Raw genomic sequence first — 26547 nt, forward strand, 5'->3', positions numbered from 1 at the left:
TTCTGCTCTGTTTGCCGACAGAGAAAGTTACTTTTGTGTGCCTGGCCTATAAATCCGGCCAGTTTACACAAGATACTTGGGTCCCTGTTCCCTCACACACCTGCTGTCCTCACTTTATCCATAACAGCACAGGTAGGTAGACGCCAAGGGTTGTAGTCCAACCACAGCTGGAGACCCAAGTTAGAGAAATATTGTGTGACTAGGTTGCCAAAGTCTGGCATAAGTGCCCTTGTGGATTACAGTCCACTCACATCTGACAAAGTAAACTGTTGTCCATGAAAGCTTAGGCCATGATAAATATGTTAAGTCTCTAAGGTGCCCAAAGTTTTTCATTCATTGATTCATTCATTCACCCTTTCTTCCCAAGGAGCCCAGGGCAGCAAGCAACAAGCAAACAGTTTATTGTTTTAAACAGATTTTTTAGATGTGCTAAAACAATTCCAGTACAGATGCAGACTTTTTATTGAATTTCCCCAGAGGAAAAAAATAAATACTTATGCTCAGCGAAGACCAATAAAACAAACACAAAAAGTAATTCTCCCTTCTAGCAGCTAATACACACGATAAACACATCAGTAAATGAGACTCTCCCTTGGCCAAATCATCTATTTAAAAACAAAACACGCAGAAATATGAACACACTCAAGACAACATGAGTCAAACATTTTCTTCCTCTCTTAAATCTTATCCAGAGAGCCAGTTTCACCACCAGCTGGGGGCTTCGTAGCTGCTCTCGTGTGTTTTTTGCGGAGTTTTAATTCTAGCTGCAATTAGTTTATCAGTCAAGAGTTTTCCTGCCTTACATCATTCTTAATAAGCGGATCAGGACAACTGATGGGTTAAATACCAGGAGCTCTTGCCCAGTGAGATCCTTTATTACAATAACTAACACACTCCAAAGGGAAGCTCTTTCCCCCCTCAGACAAGCCCCTCCAATGTGGAACCCAGTCAGCCCCGGGGGCTCTCAGCCCCCCCAGCATCACCCGCTGCCCATAATAGACATTCTGAGAACAACAGCCGCCGGCCACCCGGCCTTTATCTGCCATAGTCCTGCATGAAGTGTAAGGTGGGCCAACTCTTGAGCGCGGAATTGGAGATCTCCAAACTCTGCTCTGGCCCAGTTTGCAGGGCGCGTGGTGAGGTGAGCAAGTCGAAGGCTTCTTCCTACCTGGGCTGACGCTTTGGGGAGGAGGGGGGGGAGAGTTGAGTCTGCAGCAAAGCACCACTACCCCGCCCCCCGCAAAGCACTTCTGCCCCCCCCCCCCGGCAACCCAGCAGCTGCCCAGCTCGGGAGGCACTTACTTTCTGCTGCAGCGGGTTCAGGCGGAGCCAGCCAGAAGAGGCAAAGGATGAGCAGGGCTTCCTTGGCCGGCCAGAAGGCGAGAGCGGGGCTCCCTCCTTTCCCCTTCCGCTCCATGGTCCATGAACAACCCAGTTCTGGAGGGCAAAGGAGGAGAGGAGGGGGCAACACTGGAGGGGGGGGAAACGTTGGCTGGGCTCCACTCTCAATCCCAAGAGGCCGGGGTTTCTCTTTCATGGGGGGAGGTAGAGAGCCCCCCTCTCACCACAGAGGGTCAGGTCCACAGCAAAGGGGTGAGCAGCAGCCCCTGGGCTCTGGCTGGTCCCTCCAGGGGGCGGCGGCGGCTGCTCTCCATCCTACAGCCCAGAAGCATCTGGCCCCCCTGGGACTCCGGCACCTGGGCACCGGGAAAGGAGGGAGAGTGGAAACATCCCCGCCAGGGCAGCTCCGGGGCGGAGCCAGTCTGTCTTTCTTGCACAGGCAACACAGGACCTTTTGCACACAAGCACGGCTTGCCCCTTGTGGTTGTGTGTGGCTGGGGGGGGGGGGGGGAGAAGCAGCCCGCCTCTTGCTCGAGGGCTGGAGAGCCAGAACTGGGCCAGTTCCAACAGTTTGTTTTCGGTTGTTACTTCAAAATATTTAGCCTGACAACTGGAGCAAGATGAGGTTGGACGGAGGAACTGGCTTCCCTTTCTTGTTTGGGAAATAAGGAAAGGAGTGAGGAGCAGCCGCTGGAGGGAGAGAAAGTGGGGGGCAATCAGGAGGGGTGGGGGGCAGGGAAAGCACCTCAGGGCAGGAACGGGGTGCAGAGGCGAGAAGAGCGGGGCTCAAAGGGGGCGCCAATGAAAGAGGAGCAGAGGGGAAATCAGGGCAGGAAACCGGGGGGGGGGGGGGCAGAAGACCAACTGCACTAACCGGCAGGAGCGCCTCCTGTTTGGGAAGGAAGGGCGAAGCTCAGGGGCAGAGCAGCTGCTTGGCATGCAGAGCCCAGGTCCCCCCGGCACCATCTCCGCGTGGGAGATGCCCTGCCTGAAAGCCACGGCTGCCAGGATTGTGTAGACAACGGGGAGCTAGATGGACCATTGCTCCGATGCAGTATGCATAAGGCAGCTTCGTACGCTCCTTCTTCAACATTTTCTGAGAGGAGATTTCCTTCCTCTTCTATCTAGAGCAGAAGAAAGTCCCCATTTCACAGGTGGAGCTAAGGTTTGTTCCAAGGACAGGAACCGCTCTCTGCTTCTCCAACCAACCTTGCTGCCCCCTAGGCAACATTTGGATGCCTTTCCTCTAATCTCTAAACGCGGGGACTCCCCCGTTCAATGCACTCTGCACGTGCTCAGGGGGACTCTTCACTGCAAGCACCGACCCAGCCCTGCCCCTCTGCCCTCCTCAGCATCCCCGCTCAGATCCCTCCCAGAGGTTGGCTCTGCAGCTCAGTAGATCACATGAGGTTTCTGTCGGTCGCCTGAATGGCTGAGTCACATGGTACTCATTTCCTCTTCCTTCTCAAACCATTTTCCTTTTCTGTCATGTTTTTAGATTGTATGTCTGAGAGCAGGAACTGTCTTTATGTTTTTAAAGTAATTTGTAAGCCACTGGGGGAGCATTTGTGATGGAAGAGCAGGATAAATAATCATTTAAACACACATACTAAATTATAAAAGGTACAACACTATCCTTCCTATTGGGATTTCTCTACCTAAGGCAGAGATGTCCTAACTTTAATGGGTACTTGCAGGCCTCCAGACACTACTGGGACTCCCAGCAGCCAGTGTGTCTGATGCTCTGGGATTATGAACTCCTGGACCACCGCCTTGCCGACGTGGGGATCCAGGGCACAGTCCTTCAATGGCTGCGCTCGTTTCTCTCTGGTCGGGGACAGAGGGTGGCGCTTGGGGGGGAATTGTCATCGCGCCACTCCTTGGTGTGTGGAGTGCCTCAGGGTGCGATACTCTCCCCGATGTTTTTTAACATCTTTATGCGCCCCCTCGCCCAGCTTGTCCGGAGTTTTGGGCTGGGTTGCCATCAGTATGCCGATGACACCCAACTCTATCTGTTGATGGATGGCCATCCTGACTCGGCCCCAGACACACTGACCAGATGCTTGGAAGCTGTGGCTGGATGGTTACGTGGAAGCCGGTTGAAGTTAAATCCTTCGAAGACAGAGGTCCTCTGGCTGGGACGGGACGATATGGGATTGGGGGGGCAACTCCCATCTCTTGCGGGGGTGCAATTAGTGCCAGCACCGTCCGTTAAGAGTTTGGGTGTAATCTTCGATACCTCCCTCTCTATGGAGGCGCAGATTACAGCTATAACAAAGGCGGCATTTTTTCATCTCCGCCAAGCTAAGCAGTTGGCCCCTTATCTCTCCCGCTCTGACCTAGCCACTGTGATCCACGCGACGGTCACCTCCAGACTGGATTATTGTAACTCGCTCTACGTGGGGCTGCCCTTGAGACTGACCCAGAAACTCCAGCGGGTGCAGAATGCCGCGGCGAGACTCCTTATGGGGTCTTCGCTGCGAGATCACATTCATCCGATGCTATACCAGCTGCACTGGCTCCCGGTGGAGTACAGGATCAGGTTTAAGGTGCTGGTTTTAACCTTTAAAGCCCTATACGGCCTAGGACCCTCGTACCTACGGGACCGCCTCTCCTGGTATGCCCCACAGAGGAACCTACGGTCTGCAAATAAAAACATCCTGAAGGTCCCAGGCCTCAGAGAGGTTAGGCTGGCCTCAACTAGAGCCAGGGCTTTCTTGGCTGCGGCTCCAATCTGGTGGAACGCTCTGTCACAAGAGACTAGGGCCCTGCGGGACCTGACATCTTTCCGCAGGGCCTGCAAGACAGAGTTGTTCCGCCAGGCCTTTGGTCAGGGCCCAGCCTGACTCCCTTCTCTGGCAACCTGCACAGAACTTAGCGTAACGGTTGCCATTAATTTGATTTTAATTAATTTTTATAATGAAATGTTTTAGAATGTTGGATTATTTGATTGTTTGATTATTTGTTTGTTGTTAGCCGCCCTGAGCCTGGCTTTGGCTGGGGAGGGCGGGATATAAATAAAATTTATTATTATTATTATTGTTATTATTATTATTATTATTATTATTATGGGAGTTGTAGTCCAGAAACCTCAAGTGTCGCTTGCGGCTTCCTGACAACTAAACCTTGCCAACTGCTGACTTTTCAACCAGTCAGAGTCCGGTCAAAGTAAACTCTCATTCACCCCTTCATGAACTGCAAACTTTGCAGAAAGTAAGTTTTTCCTTTTTACAGGCGTCAGGCTTGGGGTTCATTTTGCAAACAGGCTTGTTAGTTTTCTACACAAAGTTGGGTTTCATTATAAACTCTGTTTGCTCCTTTCTTCACTAAAACTGGAGGAAGGTAACAACCTGCTAGAGACCAAAGGTGGGACTTTAAGGTTAGGGTTCCTGGCCCTTCAGCCACTAGGTTATGTTGTCAAGTTTGGCTTCTATTTGATTTAAAGCGCTACACCTTTAAAGTGCATTTTTGCTCCCACCCACTCCAAGAACCCTGGGAACTGTAGTCACAGAACTACAATTCCCAGCACCCACAACATACCACAGTTCCTAGGATTCTTTAGTGGGAAGTCATGTGCTCTAAATGTGTGGTGTGTGCACAATCTCAAATCTTTTGTGCTTCACCTTCTGGCTGTGAAATAGTTTTCAAATCTGTAAAATTAAAGCTGCTACCTTGAATTGCACCCAGAAGGGCCACCCAACTTGCTTTCGTCAAGACTGAGGGCATGACTGACAGACTGACAGCTCGAAACAGAAAAGGCGCTGGATTATTCAACATGATGAGGGAGTCCCACCCCTTGGCTGCAACTGCCACACTAGTAATCAGGTGGCTGTTTAGTCGCTCCCTGTCTCACTGTGGCTTTCCAAAAGACAGCCTGTTCAACTTGCTCAATTAACGACTTTAGGTAATGATTTCAAACAGTTCACCCCTGGCAAAACAGGTTGCCTGTGAAGTATCCAGGCAATTGGCTAAGTAACGAGCCGCAGAGCAGATAATAATCAATCAGGCACAACTTGACAGATCGTACAAACACTTTAATCCCTGGACAGCCTTTGCCAAAATCTAGGCAGCCAAAGCTGAAACAATGAACAGGCCACACAAAAATCCTGCATCCCCAAAGGTCAGTCCTGCATTGAAGTAAGCGTGGCGCCTGTGATGACTTGTGCTCTTTAAAACTATGTGCATATATATATTGCACGATGCGCACACTCCCTCTCCCGCTGGCCTTCGTGCTCAGTTGGGGCACATGATGTGCAAGAACTGACAAAGGAGGGCCGTCACCTAGGTCTGCTCTCGCCAGAGGCCTCCTGGTGTGCGCATGTGCAGAGTCGTCTTGGCCAAGTGCAACATTGCAAGCAAGTCTCTTCCCCCGGCTGCTCCAGAGGGCACTTCCACAAACACAAGCAGGCAGGCCACAAGCCTTGTGCCAGAGTCACGCACCAGGATGGCGGCAAAGGCAGCCTGAGGAGAAGAGGCTCCAGAGCAGCGGACGGGAGAGGAGGTGGGATCGCTTGCCAAAGAGGAGGAGGAGGAGGAGGAGGAGGCCCCCCGCCCCAAAGCAAAAGGAACAGAAGAATCTTGCGGCACTTTAAAGACTAACAAATTTATTATGGCATAATAAACTTTTGTGGGCCGCGGAGGCCTTGTGCAAAACCGTCAGCTGTCCAGTAAAGTCACAAGTGGTGTACGAAAATTTAAGACATACAAAATATATCAAACAAAGAGGCATCAAAGTGGTGGCGGAGTTGTAAACAGTGGGGTCAGAGGAGATGAAACACAGGGCATGACAAACAGTGATAGCTGCATAATTAACAGAAACAATTCACCATGTTGGTAATACTTTTTACAATTCTTTCCACGAGTATGAAAGTGTGTGTGTGAATATCTAGAAGACCAGAGTCCTTATATACCGGAGCACCCTCTGCTGACCACAAGAAGACCCTTTTTACTCCACCCCACAAAAACCACCCTGAACTCTTCACACTGGCCCTCCTGACCTCCCTCCCCATGGTCTGTCCTTGCATTGTGGTGCCCCCTGCTGGCCAATTCTGCCCACTGCAGCCTCCGGAATGATTTTTATCTGCTGCCCTTCATGGATCACTGCCTTGCCGTGGCGAAGGGGCTTGAATAACTCAGAGAAGCTATGAGCTATGCCGTGCAGGGCCACCAAAGATGGACAGGTCATAGTGGAGAGTTTTGACCAAACGTGATCCACCTGGAGCAGGAACCGGCAAGCCACTCCAGTATCCCTGCCAAGAAAACTCCATGGACAAAGGCAACAGGCATGAAGACAGGAGTGCCTGGCGTGCTCTGGTCCATGGAGTCACGAAGAGTCGGACACGACTAAACGACTAAACAACAACACTCTGGGAAGAGGACAGAGCCAGGTGCTTTGCCCTGCTGGGCTCAAGGCCCCCTCGGCCTCTCCCACCTCGGCAGCAGTGGGGGGGGGGCAGCAACGTGTGGCTTGGCTTGGGAAGGACCACCGCGGCTCAGTGGCAGGGCATCTCCAGGTGCCGGTGGGAAAGGCTTCTCATCTGAAACCTTGGCAGGCCACTGCTGCCAGTAAGTGCAGGCAACACTGAGCTAGATGAAGCCCAATGGCAGCTTTCTATGCTGAACTAGTTAAACTACAGGGTGGCCACTGAACCCTCGTGGCAGCATCTCTGAAAGGTGGGCAGATATTACTTTTCCCCCAGTGCAGACTGTGTGGGAGGGAGATTATAGGTGCTGAGAGAGAGAGAGAGAGAGAGAGAGAGAGAGAGGAAAGAACTTGTCTACAGTCCCTTCATGAAATCCTAGAAAGAGGGGACACCTGAATCCTTGGGAATCACTCACAAACCACTTTGTGAAGCAATCGTTTATCTGCTTGACCTTTTAACGTGAACCAAATTCAGCAAAAGCAAAAAGCAGCCGAGCAGGAAGACACAGATGTTTCATTTCTTTGCTTGTATAGATATCATTAACGCTATGCACATTATTAAAAAGTGACCAGGGACCTTTTTTGGTCACGAATTCCTGGAGGAAGGGATGGGTAGTGGGGGGGGGTGCTGGCATGGGGGGAGCGGAGTTCTGTTCCCCCAAGTAGGTCAGAAATAGTTGGGAAGTGAATCTCCTGCTCCCCAAAAGCAAACATACATACAAAGCATTTTTTTAAGAAGCCCCAAATGCTTGCCTCTGCTGGAAGCCATCTGACCAAAACGCCAAGCCCCGGGCGCTGGAGGCAGAGAGAGAGCTGTCTCCCGCCCACAATGGGAGACCCCCCCCCGGCACAGCAGGAGTGTGGGGCAACGCAGGCATTTAATGCTGGGCTTCCTCCCAGCAGGCCCCTTCCCTGTCCACATTGCAGCAACCATGGGCTGGTTGTCGAAGGCTGGAGCTGCCAGAGATGCTGTGCCGCACCCTCCTGGGTTGGTGAATGGACGGGGTTGGAAGAGCAGGCTGCCTCCTGCCTCCCGGTGTCCCTGATCACGAGCAGCTGCTCCTTCGCCTGCGGAAGAGGGTGACGGGGCTGCTGGCCTCCCCCTCCTGGTCGCTCTCGCAGCCGCGCTGTTTGGGGGGCAGAGGAGGGCGGAGTGAAGGGGACGAAAGCCAGGCAAGGGTGGCTTGGGAGGGAAGACGTGGGGGTCAGAGGCAGGGGAGGGTTCCCGGACCGGCCCCCTCCTCTTCGTCAGGATTGAGAAGCAGGGCAAGGAGGCCATCGCCCAGGAAAGGGCACTCACCAAGTTCTCCTCGTCCCGCTTCTGCTGGCACAGGAGGCCCATCCGGCAGAGGCGGTTGCAGGCCGACACCATGTTGTAGGAGAGCTGGAGAGGAAATGCAGAGAAGACCTTGTGCCCCTCCCTCACAGCCCACAGATGTCTCTTTCAAAAAGCCTCTGAAGGGGAGATGGTGAGCTGTTGGGATTTGCCCTGGATTTGAAACTGGGCCTAAATACAGTCATACTTTGGTTCTCAAAAGGAATCCATTCCGGAAGTCCATTTGACTTCCGAAAACGTTCAAAAACCAAGGCACATCTTCCGATTGGCTGCAGGAGCTTCCTGCACTCAATCGGAAGCCGCGGATGTCTGAGTTTCAAAGAACCTTCGCAAACCGGAACACTCACTTCCAGATCTGCAGTGTTCAGGAGCCAAATCGTTCGAGTCGCAAGGCACTATTGTATGCAACTGCTGTTTTGATTTTTGAATTGTTTTCATGTGTGCAAGCAACTGTTTTTATATAGGCTTTTGTTTCACTGCAGATCACTTCAAGTGCCTCATAGGAAGCAATTCATAAGTGAAACTATAATAATAATAATAATAATAATAATAATAATAATAACAACAACGGTTCAGGTCAGAGTAGGGCACCCCCACTGCCAAGGGACAGGTGTCCCGCACCCTCCGGCTTCTTTTTGCTGACTGGCTTTGAGGGTGCAGGCGGGGGGGGCTGCTCAATTTACCTTCCACTTCCGGCGAGCATTGAACTTGCGGAAGTTCTTCATGTTGATGGAGGAGCGGCTCCGGTTCGCAACCTGCTTCCGGGTCAGGGGCTGGAAAAAACAGGCACCTGCAACTCTGCCCATTGCCAAAATCCTCCTGCCTCCCCTCCCCCATCAGTTCAGGCCAGGATGGGGGCAGAGAAGAAACCAAGGAGGGTTCCCGAAAATCTCAACCTAGAGCTCTAGGACAGATCCCAAAGGTCTGGCTCAGTCTAAGGCAGCTTCCCCAGCCAGCCTCCCCTCCCAGGCTCTGACCTTGATCCAGGGGTGGATGAGGCATTCCTCGGCCGACATTCGGTCTCTGAAACAGAGGAAAAAACGCACATCTGACTTTCTGTCATTTCCCCTCTGGAGCGGAGAGAGAGAGGCCTGCAGGAGAATCCCTCTGGGGACTGAGCCAAGGTCCCACCAGGAGGGAGAGAAGGAGGGGGAGAATCTCAAAGGCAAACCTCCCTTGTTTGCACTTTCCAGAACAATTTGAGAAGCAAAAGGTAGTCACCCTTCAAAATTTGCACTCCTGTGAATGCAGCTTCCAGCTAAGTTGTGTGTTCATTAAAAACACACATATTAGTAAAAGTAAGACACAAAAAATGCATTATGGAAGCATTGCAAAATGTGTCCACTAGGAGAAATTCATCCCAAAATGCTGATGAGGAGGCATTTTTTCATTGCAGATTGCTGTTGAAATGTGGAGAACTGAATTTAAGACAGGAAAACTGAGAACCTGAGAGAACCACCCTGGAGAGATTCACCCCTAGTGGGCCATTACCCAGGTTCCTTCACCAACAGCTGCCGGATGAAGTCCTTGGCCAGCTCTGATGTTTGGCTGAAGTACTTGTCCTCAAACTCGTAGTTGCCGGAGACGACATTGGTCAGGGTCTCTGCGTCCGTCTCTCCCTGGAAGGGGGACATGCCGCTCAGTCTGCAAAGGGCAGAGAAGGTAGGATCAAAAGGAAACCTCACGGCGGGGATCAAGCAGGCATTATTCAGAGCAGACAAGCATGGGTGGGCGGGCGTGCAATCATTTAAGAATTATTTAAAAACCTGAATTCTTACAAGGGAGCTTGCACTTACTGAAGGAGCCTTATGCAAAATCAACAAATGCCCTAAAAAAATCAGCTACGGAAAGTAGCTAATGAGGACCAATAAAGGGGGGAGATCTTCTGCCCTCCAGGTGCCATTTCCTCCATTGCTCCTACAATGCTGGCAACCTGCAGAATGGAGGGGCATTTGGGAAGATGCAGCTTACTTTATTTATTTATAGACTGCCCTTCATTACGTTGTCATCGCAGGAGAGCTTCCAGTAAAGGTGCAATGAAAACATACTATACAACACAAAGGGGGGGGGGGTCCAATATAAAACCATGGCCAGGAGGAGAGCAGCAAAGCAGCAAGGCCAGACCTCGAGACCAGATTTTGGAATCAAGCCATTCAGGTCATCAAAGGCCTGAGACGACAGGGAGTCATCGTCTTTAGCACCATTTTAAAAAGTATTTTCTAATTGTTCTTTTCCTCTGAGGACGAATTAATTTTTTTAATGGATTAAAATGCATCCTAGGTGTAAGTAATTCTGAGGCCCTGCACTGCCCACTCCCACCCTCAGCCTCAAATGCAGGGAGTCTCAAGGTACTTACAATATATAGGTAATCACGCCGATGCTCCTGGAAGAAAAAGGGAGAGAGAGAGAGAGAGAAGCTGAAGGGAGCACCCAGCAAGTACATTCCTTGACAGGACACCTGAGGACTGGGGGGGCATGCAAAATCCAGCGCGGAGGGCGGGAGGGCTGTGGGGTGGGCCACCCCAAGCAGACAAAGGGAAGACTCAGGGAGGACTGGTGGGACTGGAGGAAGGCCTCAGCCTGGTGGCGGGTGTGGGTGGCTGTCTTCATATTAGACAGGTAAAACACTTCCTGGAGGGCCCTGCTCACTCCCTCAGTTGCTCGCTCTTCCCCCACCTGCCCCAGCCACCCAAGGGCATGCAGGATGTTGGCACAGAGTCTCTCTCTCTCTCTCTCTCTCTCTCTCTCTCTCTCGCTCTCTCTCTCTCACACACACACACACTTGCTACCGCTTCTTACCACATGTCCGTTGCTGTGCTCAGAGCCTCATAGTTGATCACTTCAGGAGCTGAGGAAGAAGAAATGGGCAAAACGGTGTCAGTGCTGAGAAACCAAAAAGGGGTTCCCATTAAGCCAGAGAGACAGGACACTTCCCTGGCCTTCGGGCCCCAGAGAGCCACCACAGCCTCGTTGCTGCCTAACCTCCTCCTGGGAGCCCCTCCGAAACCAAACCACCATTACCATCCTTAAGTCTTGGCTGCTGGGAGTCTGAGCCCACCCCCGACTGGTCTTGGCTTCCCTGCTCCAGACAATGTCACAGGACTGACACTCCCGTCCTCCTCCCTGGCCACTGGCTGGCTGGGGCTGATGGCAGCTGGAGCTCATGAGCAACACTGCCCTTACCCTCTGGAGCTCATGGGCTGCCCTGCCTTTGTGGGGAAGGGTCTGGGAGAAGGTTCCTCCAAAACAAGAGCAAGCAGCAGGCAAGAAACGGGACGCCCTTTGGGACACTCGTTTCGCTGCCAAAACATGTGTTTTCATTAATTGCAGGTGTTTCTGTGAGGAGAATGTGTCTCTTTTATCAGGTATGCTTAAGCTTTTAAAGGTGTTGTTAAGTCGCTTGGAGATTTTTTTGTGTAAGAAGCAACTAAGAAGTCTGACAACCAACAGCAACATTTTCTCTGCTGTGGCCAAGTCCACCCCGGCCCACACCAGGGGCTGAGCTGCTGGTTTGAGGGCAGGGGAGATTCCTCCGCCGGGGGCTCTGGGACAGGAGAGGACCCCAGCTTGCTCTGCCCTCTTACCGATGTACTGGGGAGTCCCACACAAACTTTTGAAGGTCACGCCTTCCTCGAGCTTCTGGGCCAGGCCAAAATCGATGATCTTGATCAGGGGGTTGGGGGCATCCTTCTGGAAGAGCATGATGTTCTCTGGCTGCAGAAGAGATCAGGGAAGGAGATAGGACCAACGCGCCCTCAGAGAAGACTCCTGTGTTGCTCAAAAGCCTCCAGAGATCCAGGAAGCACCTCACAGGGCTGGCGTACCTTGAGGTCAAAGTGAGCAATGCGCTGGGAATGCATGTAGGTCAAGCCAAGCAGGATCTGCTGCAGGAACTGGATGGCTTCTGTCTCCGTCAGAAGCTCCTTCTCTGCGATGAAGTCAAACAGCTCCCCTCCGTGGATGCTGGAGGGAGAGGGAGGGTGGATTGGGGGCAGCTGGCCTGGCGAGTGTCCCAGGGCAAGCCGCCTCTTCCCTAAGCTGCCCCACTTTGGGAATTAGGAGGAGGAAAGAAACACGAGGCGCTACAAAATATTATTTATTTTGCAGTCTTCTCAAAGGTGTAATGAGACCTGGAGTCCCGTCCCCCCGATAGTAGTGGCACCCCCAGTTTTATGAGCAACTGGGAGGCAGAAGTCTCAAAAGCAGGTTTCTACTCCTTCCCCTCGCACAGGGTGTGTCTATGCCTTCCCTTTGGGAATTCGTTCATCTCATGCTTTTCTATGCATCTCTCCATCACCTTCCAAACCACAAACAGCCCATTCATTTTTAAAAGTTGATTTGCTGTGCAAAGGTGACAGAGCCCTTTGACTCCACCCTTAATTGTGCAAACCAGAAGTGCAACTGAGCCCCTCCTGCAAAATGCTGATAGCTTGGGGGCTTCCAAACAGGTTTCTTGTTAAAGGAGTTTTTGTGGCCTGGAGGTCACTTTGCGGTCATTTGCATGGAGGTTTCCTTGTTAAAGCTAGGGATATTTTCAGGTATCACAAGGCAACTTGTTGCTTCTGCTGCAGCAGACTCAGCCAGAGTGTGGAGCCCCAAAGCAAATCCCTCCCCTCCGACACTCACAGCTCCAGGATCAGGACCACCTCGCCCTTCCCGGCAAAGACGTCGTGGAGGCGCATGATGTTGGGGTGCTGGAGCTGCTGGAGAATGGAGACCTCTCGCTCCACTTGCTCGCGGTCCAGGCCCAGGCGGCTCCCCTTTCGCTTCCGCACCTTCACGGACTTGGCAGCATAGAAGGAGCCCGTGCAGCGCTCCTGGCAGCGCCTGACCACCCCGAAGTGCCCGCTGAGTGGGGAGAGGAGGGGGAGAAGGGCAGCAATGCTAAGAGCACAGCAAGAGACCTTTGGTCAGGTCAGAGCAGCAGGGGTCATCGAGCTCTGCACTGTCTACACTGACTGGCAGCAGCTGTCAGGAGCCTCTCCCAGCTTCCCTCTGAGATGCCGCTGGGGGCTGGGCCCAGAAGACCCGTTCTGCTGTCCCCAGACCCTCCGGCCCTGCTCTTCCCACCGGCCCCGGTGCTCCTGGGTCCTCACCTGCCCAGCTTCTCCAGGAGCTCATAAAGCTCATCCACGCTGCAGTGGCGGAAGGTGGCTGACGTGGTCCAGCCCGGCCGTGGGCCTTGGCCGTCGGGGCTCTCAAAGACCTCGTCATTGTCCTCCTCATCCAGGTTGCACGGGGCCTCCTGCAGAGAGCAGGGATGGAGGGCAAGGTCAAAGGATGCCACCCTCCCCTCCTGCCACCCCCAGCAGGACCCCCATAGAAGCTGACAGATCCACTCCCCACATTCTGCCTGCCGTTGGTGTGCAAGGCACCCTTTCCCTGAGTGCAAGGTGGGGGGAGGAACTTGGCAAGGTTCACTGTAGGTGGCGGCAGCAGCAATGCTGAGCAGAAGGCAAGGCAGGTGAGGGCTGAAGGAGAGATTTCAGGGCATCCAGGCTGGGGGGAAACTGGACCTTGTGGAACAGAACCAGCCCCCCTCAAAGACAGAGCGGGAGCAGGTGGCCCACTATGTGTTAGCAGAAGAAGATGTCCTGGGGAAATGCCGCACAGTCTTCCCGACTCATATGGGCAGCCCCTGCAGTGGGGGGGGGGGCACCCTGGTCTCAGCCCTTTCCTTCCACCCACCCCACAGTCGTAATTAAACTCTACCAACTGTAGTGCAACTAGGCCATTTTGGACCCAGGGCTTTATGGTCTTCTGCAAGTTCCCCAACCTCTTTAGACATTCATATTGTTATGTGTTATGTGGGTGCCAGACTCCCCTAAATCCCTGGACCCAGTAAGTCTTAGAATTTAATCAAGGTTCTTGGTAGTAGGGTAAGAGAGCAGGAAAAAAATTCACATCCTGCAACCAATGTGCCCTTTGGTTTCAGATAGTACATGGGTAGACAAGTCTGAAAAGCCAGGGACACAATTTTTCACAGCCCTCTAGTGACTAAGGTGGCTCATTTACCAGAAGTAATGTATTTAGTGTTAACTCTGGAAGTGGAGGCTCCATTCTGACCAAACTAAGCTTCCTAGAGCAAAATATACATCATGTCAGGAATGAACGCTGAGTGGGCCTGAAACCCCTGGGATCTCGCACAGCTCAGAGACTGGGGCAACAGGCAACAATATGCATTCTTTCTGCTCTGACACACACAATTTTCTCCCCCCCCCCCTATGTTTTACAAAGAAATAAACCCACTTGGCCAACCCTGATTTAAAAAGAAAATAAGCACCCTGAGCACATGTTGTGAGATGTTTAGAACTTCCTGGAACCACAGAAGTCTCTGGTGGCTAAAGGAAGGGCTCTGTGAACTGAGCATGCTGGGACCCCAAGCTGGGACGGGGAGGGGCAGCAGCAGCAGCAGCAGCCCAGGCCCAGCCCCGGATGCCCCACTCACCTCGGGGCTTCTGGCTAGGCGCCCCCCCTCACCACTGGCAAGGACCTCGCCCCCTCCATCCTTGGCCATCAGCTGCAAAAGGAAAGGAAGCGGTCAGCTCCTGCGAGGGATGGGCTGCTCTCCGCCCCCATCAGCATCTCCGCCAGGACCGAGGCCCTTCCCCGCCCGCACCAGCACCGGAGAATTCCCGATCTGCTTCCAGACCCCACGTCCCACACTTTCTCACGGCCCTTCTACACGTGCGCGCGCGGGAGGGGCCTCTCCCCGCCGGGGGACGGTCGCGATTCTGCTCCTCCGCGGGCCTAGGCGACGGAGAGAGGAGCGACTTCCTCATTTGGGGGTCTCTCTCTCTCTCTCTCTCTCCGCAGACAGGCCAGATTCCCCCCGCGGGGCGACCAGAGGCTGCAAGAGACGGAGCCCCCTTGGCCGGCGCCCCGCGCCCCGCACTCACCGGCCCCTCTTGCCGCCGCCCTCGGCGCCGCGGAGCTCCGGGAGGCACCTGCAGGCGACCATCGCGGCCTCCGGGCGCTTCCACTTCCTCCTCTTGGTGCTCCGGCGGCGGCGGCGGCGGCGGCGGCAGGCGAGTCCCCTCCCAGCCGGGGAGCCTCGCCCTCCTGCGGAAGGAGCCCTCGGCACACCTGGCGGGAAGGGGCGGAGAGCCGAAGCGCTCCCCGGAGGCGCCCGGAGCTGCTTTCCACGCTCCCGATCCCCCCGGGGGAAGCGGGGCGGCAGCAGGAATGGGGGGGGGGGGTCTCGCGGAGGAAGCCGCGCACGCAGGGCGCACCCGGGCGCCTTGGGATCGCGCTTGCCCGGCGCTTTGTGCGCGGCGGGCTGCGCTGCAACGCGGCCGCCACTGCCTGCAAGCTTTTGGACTCGGCGTTTGCTGCGCGATGGCGCAAGAGTCGCCCCTCCGGGGCAGCCGCAGAACAACGAGCACAGCGGGGTGTGGTGCGGACGGGCCACTCGCAAGCAGCTGCGAATGTGAGAGCGGCCTGTTCCGTAAGAAAACACAACCCCGCCTATGAGGTGCAGGTCTGGGGCGTCTGCACGCATATATATCTACATCAGGATCCGAAACAACGAGGCTCTGAATGCCCGCCCTGGGGGTCACAACAGCAGGAGGGGCGACTGGGCTCTGGAAGGTCGAGCACTGACTGTGGCTCTTCGGGCTTTCTCGGCCCTGCGGGGAGATGCTGCCAGCGGGGACGGAATCCGGGACCTTCTGCACGCCGAGCAGCTGCTCTGCCCCCGAACTCCGGCGGCCCATCCCTTTGCCAGGAGAGAGACCAAAGGCTCGGGAGGGGGCGAAATGCCGGACAGGGGGGCCGCTATTGTCCAGGCAGCTAAAGCGGGAGGCAGAAGTAGGAGGGGGCAGGAGCAGGGGGGGAGCCTGCCAGGAGGAGAGGAGGGAGGGAGGGGGCCTTGCTTCACGGCGCCCCCACCCAGAAAGAAGCCTGCGCGTTCAAAAGCCGCCCCGCGTAAACGGGCCGCGGGAGAAAGGCGAAAGCGTCTTGCTGTCTCTGCGCCAGAAGCGAGCAGCCAGCCAGGCCGGGTCCCTGGAGCCCCAGCAGCCTCTTTCCCATCTCGGGCAGCCGGAGGATCCTCGCCCTGGAGACGGGGAGGAGCAGGGCGGGCCGAAGCATCCATCCCGGCGGACACATTCCTTCCCTGCCTGGAGCTGGACGGCGCTGCTGCTCCGGGGGCGCATTTGTCTTTCCAGCTGGCCTCGCATGCCCCAAACGCAGCAGCACAAACACCTTATTTGAGGCAGGAGGAAAACTCGGGGCGAGGGCGGTGGAAATATGTCGCAAGCGGCAAATTCCTGGACTCGGAGGGAGGGAGGGAGGGAAGCGCGCCTCCCAACACGCAGCTCCGGCGAAGGAGGGCGGATAATCCCGGGCAAGCAAATAAATGCAAGGAACCAGCCAGGCGGCGTTGGTCCGCGCTGGGAAAAGGTCCTGGGGACCCTGGAACAGACCCTCCGGGGCGGATCGTCTCCCCTCCAGACGCCTCAGCTGCGCTCTCGAGGCGCGAGGAAGGCGGGCCGGCGGCGCCTCCGCCTTGGGATAGCGCGCTAGAGCAGCCGAGTTGCGATCCTCGGCCGCCGCTTTCCTGGGAGAAAAGCCCGCCGGGCAGCGCGGCAGAAAGGGTCTTACTCCCGAGGAAGGAGCTGCCTAGGGGGACCGTCGTCTCCGCGGGGGTCACCTGCTTCAGGGACGGAGGAGACTTGCCTGGTCTTGGATGCGGCGCAGCTCCACTGCGAGTGCGGGAAGGAGGCAGCGTCGATCCCCTGCTCTCGGGCTCCCTTCGCAGAGCAGCGGCACGGGGCGAGTTCCCACGAAAGGCAACGGTCCCCCCTCGGCGGGACCGAAGCACAGCCGCCCGCGGCGCCTGGAGAGCGGCGCTCTCCGCCCTCCTTCCCGCAGCCCGGCGAGCCCCGAAGGGGGATAGACAGGGCGCTTCCCTCCGGTCCAGCAGCGCCGGCCCCAGAGAGCGACCCAGCCCTCCTGCTCCGGCCGCAGCTCCGACGGTCTGGTGCTGGCTCGCTCCGAAGAGGAGGAGCCGCCCCGCCAGCCCGGGACCCTTTCCTTCCCGTGGGTGCCTCGGGGGCTGCTGCAGGGCGCGCTCCGGCCGGAGAGTCCCTTCCCTCCCCGCAGCTCGCCGGCCAGCAGCCCAGCCGGCGGAGGAGGGCCCTGGAGGGGCTCCTTTTCCGCTTGCAAGGAGAGGCCCGGCCGCAGCCCCCTTCCTGACCAGGCCTCCCAGCCGCTGCCCAGGGGAGGACCTTCCATCCTTCCCGCTGCGGAGCCAGCAAGCCTCTCCCTGCACGCGCCCAGCTGCAGCTCGGATAGAGCCCCTGGAGCAAGGCGGTCAACCAGCTGTTGGGTGTGCAGAACAGGGAAGGTTTCTTGCTGACTTCGGACCCACCTGGACTGCATGTGCGTTACTTCCAGCAGCCTGGGCACAGACCCTTCCAGGGGTGGACGCGGGTGGCCCAAGCTTAGAGAACTGTCACCCAGACTGAAAGTGAAGTTAAAACTCTCTTAACCCTTCCCACTCTGCTTTTCTCTGCCTCCCTTGACCAGCTGCAAGGCAGTAGGTCTCTTTTGGAGAGCCTCTGGCTGTAGCAAACTTGGGAAAGCCTTGTCTGCACACAGTAACCAGCCCGGGCAGCTCAAGAGAGCCTCCTTGTTTAGGAGCAGAATACCAAGGGGGGGGGTGGTGGTGGTTGACTTCATATTGTGCTAGAAACGCTTCCTTGAGCCAGGGCTGCTCTGATTTCTGCAGAAATCCCATCCTCACTTCTCAGGGGTAGGTTTGGATGATGCTGGAGAGCAATTACCTCCTGTCTTTGTGTTCCTGTAGCTGCGGCTCTGAAAAATCCAGGCAAAGGTCAGGCAAGGTGAAGGCAGAGAACCTAAGAGGAGTCTGGCTGCAGCTGGACCCAGCCAAAGGCCTGCATCCTGTTCTCATGGTCAACCACAAGGACCGTAAGGGGAAGCCCAGAAGCAGTACCTGAGCTGAACAGCACTTCAGGAGTTCAGAAATGCATGAAATGGTGTCTGAGCCAGCCCAGAGAGCCCCACTGCCCAGTGGGATAGCTGGCCCACTGCGCCTTCTCTGGATGCCTCCTCCAGCCCCCAACTTGCTGATCCTGTACACCTCCTAGTGCTTCCTGACCTGGGGCAGGAGAGGAGTTATTTTTAATCCGGCTGAACTGGCCTAGTGCCTGCTGCCCACTTCTGCTTGGCTGGGACTCCTTATCAGAACGGACAGGAAGGCAGACGCTCCCCCAAGACGTGGCTGGTGATAGGAGAAGGAACACGGCTTCTCAGGGCCGGATGGGAGAGAGCGACGGGGAAGAGGAGGCACTGTAGGCCCTTGCCCCTTTTCTGCCCCTGGGCCAGAAAGAGAGATTCAACCACAGCCTCCTGGCGTTGATTGTTAAAGGTGCCGTGAGCTGTTAGGAGAAACCTCCCACGTCCTATTCTGCTCACAGAGATAAAACCTACAAAATGCAAACTGTAGCTCAGAGGCTCTCCCAACTGCTATGAGTGCCCTGGCCAAACTACAGTTCCCAGGATTCCTGGGGGAAATCCATGGCTGCTCAAAGTAGTGTGGTGCTGCTCCTCCACCCCACCTCGGGGCCCAGCTGTCACCCTGCAAGCCCCTCGGAAGCATGGAGCGTCCCCAGGAAACACAGGAGCTGCCTGAGGCCCCTGGGTTAGAAAGGGAGGAAAAGGAGTCCGGAGGGTGGAGACTGAGGGGAGCCCAAACAAACCACACTAAAATGTTCTGAGGGAGGGCAAGTTCATTTAAAAGTTTTATTCTTTTATAAAATCTCTTTCCAGACAGTTTCATAAGATAACGAATAAATTACTGAATGAGAGCTTTATTTTGGAATACTGAAAAAAAGAGAGGCTTTTCTAAGTACTAAAATGTTAAGGGAAATAAACTAGAAATTGCTTTTTTTTTGTTTCTGTTTAGAAAAAAATAATAATACCCTAAATACAGAGACATCATCATTCACCCAGAAATTCTGCCACAGTGAGGGGGACACGCCCTCCAAAAATGGAAAACGGGCTCCAATTTGAAAGACAACAACAACAATGAAGAGAACACAACAACCCCAAAGGGGAGGATGTGAGACCAGAAGACCAGGGATTTCGAGGGCTGCTTGATCAGGCCCAGCAGCAGAAGAATCTGAGGTGGGGCAGCAAGGAAAGAGAGCAAGTGTGTGTGCCCCAGCAGAATTCCCCGTCTGGCTCCTCCCACCTGGAATCTGGGGAGGGGAGGGGTGGCAAGAGAGGGCCCGCCCCACAGTCACAACGGGGTCTGGGCAGAGGCCCCAGAAGCCAAGACAGTGGGAAGCCCAGGTTCATCCAGGGGTGGAAGCCCAGAGGGTGGGTGCTGCTGCAGGCCTTGGAGCAGGCTCTGCTTGCCGCCCTCGCCCTGGGCTGGGGGCGCCTGAAAAGCAGCCAGCCTCCTGGAAGTGCACGGATCCCGCTAGCACTTAGCCCAAGTACTGTTAACAGTGATGTGTCCTTATGGCTTTGGGGGAGAGGTCACAGGCCACGCACCTTCCAGCCCTGTCTTGTGCTGAAACCCAAACACTGTCATCGAGGAGGCTGCCAGGAGAGCTTCTGACGAGAAACAAGGAGGGGGCTGCCCCAAACCCACAGAAGATGAGAACTCTCCTCAGCCCGGAAGGGGAGGGCAAATGGTCTGGAGCACAAACACAGAGAGACACGAGAAGAACAGGGTGGGGCAGCTACAGAAGAGCACTCAGGGACAGTCCTGCCCCCCACCCCCGTGGCTGGGTGGACTGCCTGGGCTGCCCCACCTCCTGCAAGGTGGGCAGTTCCAAGGGAGTGAGCAGCGCTGGTCTCCCCCCAGCTGACAGGGGCCTCGTCCGTGTCGCGTTGGCTACTGGAAAGAAAAGGGGCTTGGGGGGTGCCAGGCAGCCTAGTGGGCCAGAGCACCCTCTGCATCCCTCTGCCGAAGACCCCTGCCGGGAAAGGCAGCGGATGCCCCCCCCCAGGCACATGGCCTTGCGCCCTTCTTCCCTCCGCAGGCCCCTCTCTTCCTTTCACGCAACGTGGTCTGGGGCTGGCAGCTTTTGCCTGAAGGGGCTCCGAGGAGGCAGACGGGCCCTAGAATCCATACTTGGCCTGCGTCTGACGCCGACTGAGCTTGTTCTCGGCCCACGTGTTCTTCAGCTCCAGCTCACGCTCTTTTGCCTGCCCCAGAAAGAGAGGGAGGAGGTGGAGGCTCAGAAGCAGGGCCCTTCGCTTGGCAGGGCGCCTATCCCACCCGCACCACCAAGAGCAGACACCAAGACACCCGCACTGCCCCAGTGGCCTGACCCACTCTTGAAAACAGGGCTTGGTTTGGGGTTTCTGGACTTCAGCCGCAAACGGGCAGCAATGCTGAGCATCAGGCAGGACACATGATTTTCCTCCCATCAGCCCCAGCGGTCAGCCTGGAGGTGATGGTGGATGTTGCAGTCCCAAAGTGTCTAATTTGTAATAGTTTGGAAAATCAATAAAAATAATTGGCAAAGTGTCTGGTGGGCCATGGATGGCCCACGGCCCCTGCTCTAGAGCAAACCCCATGGGAGCCCTGGGCAGGATCTTGACAGCAGGGCAGAAGAGGACCCACTTTGCCAACTGCTGCGGCTCCCAGGGCACAAGATCCAAACTAGGGTGACCAGGGGGGCAGGGAGGGGACAACCCGGCAGCCTCACCTGGTGAATCAGATACGTGATCTGGTGCTTCCTCCGCTGTTGCCCCGTGGGCTGCTCCCCTTTTTTCTGGAGAGAAACAGAGACAGGAGTTGTGATTACCAGCAGAGCAAGAGGGGGGAGGGAAGGCTCCCCCTGGGGGGGGGAACGGAGGGGCCCCCTCACCTTGCTGAAGGACTTCATGTTCTGCTCCTCTGTCAAAGACTTGGTCAGCCACTGCTGGGCACCGCTCAGCTGGTCGTCCCCCTTGATCTCCACAAAGTTGATCTCTTCCCGCCCGCGGTTCCGCTTGCCTTGCAGACGCTTGAACTGAGCAAGGGACGGGAGGAGGGAAGAGGGATTCAGTCTGCTGAGCATCCCAAACACGATTAATCCCAGGCCCATTGAGGCCGGGCTGGAGCTGAAACAGCCAGACGCCCCTTTTGCAGTGTCCACAGCCAACCAGCCCCCCTCCTGGACCTCCTGCGGAAGAGCAAGTGGATGCAGATGAACTGCCTCCTTTGAGCAGTCCCAAACCAACCTCTAACCCTCACTCAGGGGACAGAAATGGGGGTGGGAAGTGGGAGGGAGAGGCCATCCTTTCATAAGACCAGAGAACAAAACCTTCCACTTCTGGGGGTCCTATCCTGCCCCCCGGTTCTAAGCAGAAGGCCCTGTTTAGAGTTGCTGAAAGCTAGAAGCCAAGAAGATGTCAGACCTGCACCCACACCTCTTGGGTGGGGCTGCTTGTCCCTACCTGCCCGGCAGCCTTGGAATCCAAGTTCTGCAGTCCCTGCCAAGTACAAGAGACCCCCCACCCCCCAACGCTGACAGGGCCACCACCGCCGGAGGAGAGGGTGCCCACCCCACCAGTAAAGGGGGCCCTGCTGAGAGCAGCTTCTCACCGCTTCATCGTCCATGAAGGAGGAAGAAGCGCCTTCGCTGCTCATCTCTTGGGGCGGGCCCAGCTCCGGGTCTGTGTCCGAGTAGTAGCTGCTGCTGCTGTAGTAATCCTGCTGCAGAGGAAGCCAGGTGGGGGAAAGGATCTCCTTAGCACCAGGAGAGGAATCTGCTGCAGGACCAGCCACTTTGCTGCCACCCCCCATGCCCATCCCAGCCTCCTTCCCGGAAGCCGCTCGCCCTCCCCACTGTGCCAGCCACCCTTGAGGCTCAACCCACCAGCTGCAGAAGGAGCCTCTGGCTCTGCCCCTCTCACCTGGTAGTAGGGGCTGGGGCCGCCTGCATCGCTGCAGCCAGGGTAGAGCGCATAGTGCTGCCCGCCATAGTCTTCACCAGGCTTTGGGGCCCAGCCGTGGGAAGCTGAGCTGGCCCCCGGCCCCGTCTTGAACTCCAGAGGGGCGTTGGCAGCTGCGTCCTGGCTCTCGGGCTCAGGGTCCGGCTCTGTCCCAGGGGGCAGATCATCTGGCACCACGGGGCCAGGGTAGGCGTAGGCCTCTGGACTGAGGGCTGGTGCATCGCTCCGGTCAGACAGGGAGAAGTAGTTCTCAGGGGCCACCTCCTCGTCGCTGTCATTCTCCTCCTGCGTGATCTGCTTGGTCACCTGCAGGGCGGCGCTCTTGGCGGCCGCCTTGATGGCTGATGGGGAGGGAGTCGTGGTCGCTGTCACGGCCGAGGGTGCCTTGAGGGGAGGCTTTGGCTTGGAGGAGAGCGGGCCTTTGGCAGACTTGGCTTCCGGGGAGCTCTCGGCAGCAGCAGCCGCTTTCCTAGAGAAAGCATAAGGGAGCAGCAGCCGATTCGTCTCTTTCACCGTCAGGTTCTTGGGCTGAGGAAGTAGAGCAGACAAGCCGGAGCCCTCGCTCTGGGCCTGGAGGGTGGAAGACATAGGGGAAGGTGAGGCAGGGGCAGGAAGGACTACATCCACCTGGGCCTGCTGGCAAGGGGACGGCGGGAGCCACAGCAGCCCCTCCTTCACCCAGGAAGCTGCACCATGAAGCAACACCAAGCCAGGCCACATGGCTGCCTCAGGGCCACCTGCCTCAGGGAAGAAGCCAAGCAGGAACTAGCCATGCCTTCGCAGAAAGACACGAGCTGTGGCTGACCGTGAAGCCTGCCCTGACAGATCGACTGAACTTTGTCTCACGTGTGAGATTTCACTAACATGACTAATCCAGAGAGGCAACTCAACCCCTGAGGTCCAGAATGGATATTCAGGGGCCTCTGCCTGACTAGGGGCAAACACTTTTCACTGAAAGCAAGGTGCTCCCGCTCCCCCCCCCCTTTACAGGAGCACCACTTGCCCAAGTCCTCACCTGGAAAGAGGGATGCTTCTTTGCTGGTTCATCTTCCTCGGAATCCGACTGAAAGAGAGAGAGCAGAACTGAGTGCAGGGGGAGAGAGAGAGAGAGAGAGAGCGTGCTATTTTGAATCCAATACAGATCTGGACTGGGACAGAGGTAGACAGTGCAAAAGGTCTCTACATTTTCAACTAATATATATATCTACCTCTGTCCCAGTCCAGATCTGTATTGGGTTCAAAATAGTTTTCTACACAGGAAATTGTGTGAACATGTGGAATTGTTTTGTCATTGTTTGTACATATGAAATTGCTTCTAACACTGATGCTACCCCTTAGAGAAATTTTATGGGAATTAATCACAAAGGTGATAAAGTAAGTAACAAACAATCCTTCTCTCAACTTAATTCACTCAGATCTTAACACTGCTAGGCATGTGGACTGCAAAAACCTATATTTGCAGTACAGCTTTATCTTACGTTACATTAGTCCTACTCAGAGTCACCTACTGAAGCTAATGGATGTGACTAAATAGGGTCCAAAAATTTCAACTGGTCTAGTCTAACTTAGCTAAATAGAACCCAAGTATTGTTTGTCTTGTGGGCCTTGGATGACTTATACATGAGAAGGGTGCACATAAATTTTACTTAAAAAACAAAAGAAGGTTTCCCTGTTGCATGGATAGGAAGAAACTATCCTCCCTTCCCTCCTGCTGCAAGTAAGTGATAAGGACAGATCCAGCAGCTCCTAGAAAGCAGAAACAGCCGCTGTCTGTGTGTGGAGCTTTGCAAGAGGGCCCAGTGAGCTCCTCCACCAGCACCACTCCCTGAGGAGTCCCTTATCACCACAGCCTTCCTTCTTCACCCTCCAGTTTTAGCTTAGAAGTGCGATCCAAAGGTCAAGGAAGGAATCGGAGCACAAAAGGCAAACCTTGGCACTCCAGCCAAGCAGAGTGATGAGCATCTTGGATTCAAAAAAAAGCAGCAGGTTCCCAAGCTCTCACAAAACCTATCAGTTGCTGGGCAGCGCCCACTGCGGGTTCAGAGAGGTGCGGGTGGGGAGCCTTGAGTTCATCAACTCTTCACCACTTGCCCATGTTTGCTCCCTCTGCTTTTCAACAAGCGGCAATCTACCAAGTCCATCTCCCTTCATATACACTGACTGGCACACGACATTCCCAGTCCTACTTGCAGACGTAGGGGATTGAGCCTCCTACCTTCTGCATGTAAAGCAGATACTCTAGCAATAGGCTGCAGGCCTTTCCCCCAAATAAAGTTAAGATTCTAGTCCTCATGTTTCTAAATAATACTGATTCTAAATAATACTGAGTCCATCTTACTCAGTACTGTCCAGACTGGCAGGTGGCAGTTCCCCAGAGTTTCAGGCAGCGGACATTGCCAGTCCCACCTGGAGACAGCCCACCCAGACCCACTGAAGCAAACGGACTTGATAGCCACTTTCAGTCATCACCTCTGAGTAGGACAAGATCCCACTTGGGTCCAAAGTAACAAAATGAATTTCACAAAGGACAAATGTAAGGTTCTGCACTTAGGCAGGAAGAACCAGCTGCACAAATATAAGATGGGGCACCTGGCTTGCCAGTAGTACCTGTGAGAAGGATCATGGGGAAGACAGGTGAACTAATATCAGTGTAGTGGAAGAAGCAAAGATCACCAGTGTTGAAGCAATGATTCTTCAACATCAACTTTGTTGGACTGGTCATGTTGTGCGGATGCCTGATGATCGTCTTCCAAAGCAACTACTCTATTCCGAACTTAAAAATGGAAAGTGTAATGCTGGTGGTCAACAAAAGAGGTTTAAAGACTGTCTCAAGGCAAATCTTTAAAAAATGTAGTATAAACACTGACAACTGGGAAACACTGGCCTGTGAGCGCTCCAGTTGGAGAACAGCCTTGACCAAAGGTGTCATGGGCTTTGAAGACACTCGAACTCAGGACGCAAGAGAGAAACGTGCTAGAAGGAAGGCACGCTTGGCTGCACTGCACACCAGTCCTACTCAGGAGGAGACCCACTGACGATAAGGGACAGGGCCAAACGGGGACGCCAGTGGCACCATGCCTCCGTTGCCATGGGTCTGCTCTCGAGTCGGCCTTGCGGCTGCGGGCTCCTCCTGTCCCTCCCTGCCGAGGAAGCGGGCGGGCGGGCGGGCGGCGGGCCCGATCCTGCGCTCTTCCTCCACGAAGGGCCCCCAGGACACTCACGTCCCCCAGATGAGGCGCCGCGATCCGCACGGGCTGCGTCCTCTTCTTGCCCGGGGCCCGCTCGGAGGCGGCAGCGGCCGGGGCCAGAAGCGGCGGCGGGGACGAGGCCGGGATAGGCCGCGGCGCCAAAGGAAGCGGAAGGCCGGCTGTGAGGGGCCGGTGGTGCTGCTGCTGCGAAGCGAAGCCCGCGCCGGCCTTGGGCGGCGGGAGGGCGGAGAAGAGGCCGCGGCCGCCTCCGCCTCGCCGGCCCAGCTCCCGGCCCCTCTCCTGCTCCTCTGGCGCTTCTTCGTCGTCGTCGTCGTCTCCGTCTGTTCCTCCTCCCTCCTCCTCGGCCGCGTCGCTCTCCCCCTGCTCCTCCTCCTCGCTGCTGGCGTAGGCCACCAAGGACATGGCCTCCCCCTCCTTACCGCCGGCTGCTCCTGCTACGCGAGGCCGAGGCTGCGCCCGCCGCACTAGGCCGCGCTCGCTTGAGCGTGAAGCCCGCTAGGCCGCAGCGGTCGCCATGGCAACGCCCCCGCCGCCGGAAGGAAGGCCGGGTGAGGAGGCGGGCTCTGGGCTCCCCCCGCCCCCTCTTTCCCTTCTTCCTTCCTTCTACAGAGGCGGCTCGCTCCAACCTCCGACTCGGCTGCGGGCAATGGCGGCCGCCGTGGAAGGAGGAGGCGGCGCGGGGGCTCTCGCCTTCTTCCTCCCTCAGTGCGGGAGCGGGGAGGGAGAAACTACGACTCCCAGGAGCAGCCGCGCCGGAAGTAGCCGCTGGGCCACCGGCATGGTGGCGCGCGGTGGCTGCCGGGAAGCAGAGTCCTGGGTGGCGTCCGCTCCGCTTCCCTTTCCTCCCTCGCCTCCCACCTCCAGGGAGGGAATGTCACGGCTCCCATCAGGCACCTCGCCCGCCCGCCCGCCCGCCCGCGCTCGAACCCGCCGCAGAGTCAAAATGGCCGCGGGGGCGGGGGGGCGGGGCTCCTTTGTCAGCCGCCTGAGGCGCCTCGCCCTCGAGAGGCGGAGGAAGCCTCGAATGGCGACTTCTCGCAAGCAGGCTGCTTTTCAACTGGCCGGGCGGCTCATGTTTGCGAACCCCTCGGGATCTCTGCCCCCCACCCTTGAGTAAAAGCGAGCAGACCCCCCCCGCGCTTTGCTGGCCCCAGGTCCGAGCAGCGCCCTCCCGCCGCCGGGCCACTCGGGTTCTGCCGGGGAGGCGCCGGTGCAAATCCCCTCGCCGCGAGCCAGGGAGAAGAAAGCAGCGCGCCTGACGCGAAGGGCTTTCCCGGCTGCCTCAAGGGCTCCACGTGCGCGGCGGCGGCGGCGCG

At 56.1% G+C, this 26547-nt stretch overlaps 3 protein-coding genes across 7 annotated transcripts in view; all 3 read right to left on the reverse strand.

Annotated features, from left to right (window-relative positions):
• The window catches only part of INSRR (insulin receptor related receptor), a 46184-nt gene extending 44464 nt beyond the window's left edge, over positions 1-1720 (reverse strand). The window contains exon 1 of one of the 2 annotated variants that reach the window (XM_080985981.1): positions 1303-1720. In XM_080985981.1, the coding sequence (XP_080842107.1) occupies positions 1303-1537 (235 nt within the window). In that variant the 5' untranslated portion in view covers positions 1538-1720. The remainder of the gene's footprint in view (positions 1-1302) is intronic. The other variant, XM_080985980.1, reaches the window with a different exon arrangement.
• A 4208-nt stretch (positions 1721-5928) lies between these two features.
• On the reverse strand, positions 5929-15893 carry LOC308465803 (death-associated protein kinase 2-like). 3 transcript variants are annotated; one of them, XM_080986073.1, is made up of 13 exons: positions 15611-15893; positions 14548-14619; positions 13196-13344; positions 12726-12947; positions 11924-12062; positions 11684-11813; positions 10899-10947; positions 10456-10482; positions 9591-9743; positions 9077-9122; positions 8783-8872; positions 8064-8147; positions 5929-7890 (listed from the first exon to the last, which is right to left on the reverse strand). In XM_080986073.1, the coding sequence occupies exons 1-13, from the start codon at positions 15812-15814 to the stop codon at positions 7810-7812; spliced, it is 1446 nt and encodes a 481-aa protein (XP_080842199.1). In that variant the 5' UTR covers positions 15815-15893; the 3' UTR covers positions 5929-7809. The 3 variants fall into 3 exon arrangements, with proteins under 3 accessions (XP_080842199.1, XP_080842198.1, XP_080842197.1); XM_080986072.1 differs by lacking the exon at positions 15611-15893 and adding an exon at positions 15047-15254; XM_080986071.1 differs by lacking the exon at positions 15611-15893 and adding an exon at positions 14999-15254.
• A 2962-nt stretch (positions 15894-18855) lies between these two features.
• PRCC (proline rich mitotic checkpoint control factor) lies at positions 18856-25861 on the reverse strand. Of its 2 annotated transcripts, none has more exons than XM_080986053.1 (7): positions 25244-25861; positions 23038-23085; positions 21984-22592; positions 21673-21780; positions 20954-21097; positions 20792-20857; positions 18856-20285 (listed from the first exon to the last, which is right to left on the reverse strand). In XM_080986053.1, exons 1-7 carry the CDS (start codon positions 25631-25633, stop codon positions 20199-20201), a joined length of 1452 nt encoding a protein of 483 aa, XP_080842179.1. In that variant the 5' UTR covers positions 25634-25861; the 3' UTR covers positions 18856-20198. The 2 variants fall into 2 exon arrangements, with proteins under 2 accessions (XP_080842179.1, XP_080842178.1); XM_080986052.1 differs by having other exon boundaries at positions 21673-21783; positions 25244-25856.
• Positions 25862-26547: the final 686 nt, after the last annotated feature.

The sequence above is a fragment of the Podarcis pityusensis genome, assembly GCF_964106645.2.
Source record: "Podarcis pityusensis genome assembly, chromosome: 16".
In the NCBI taxonomy this organism is placed as follows: domain Eukaryota; kingdom Metazoa; phylum Chordata; class Lepidosauria; order Squamata; family Lacertidae; genus Podarcis; species Podarcis pityusensis.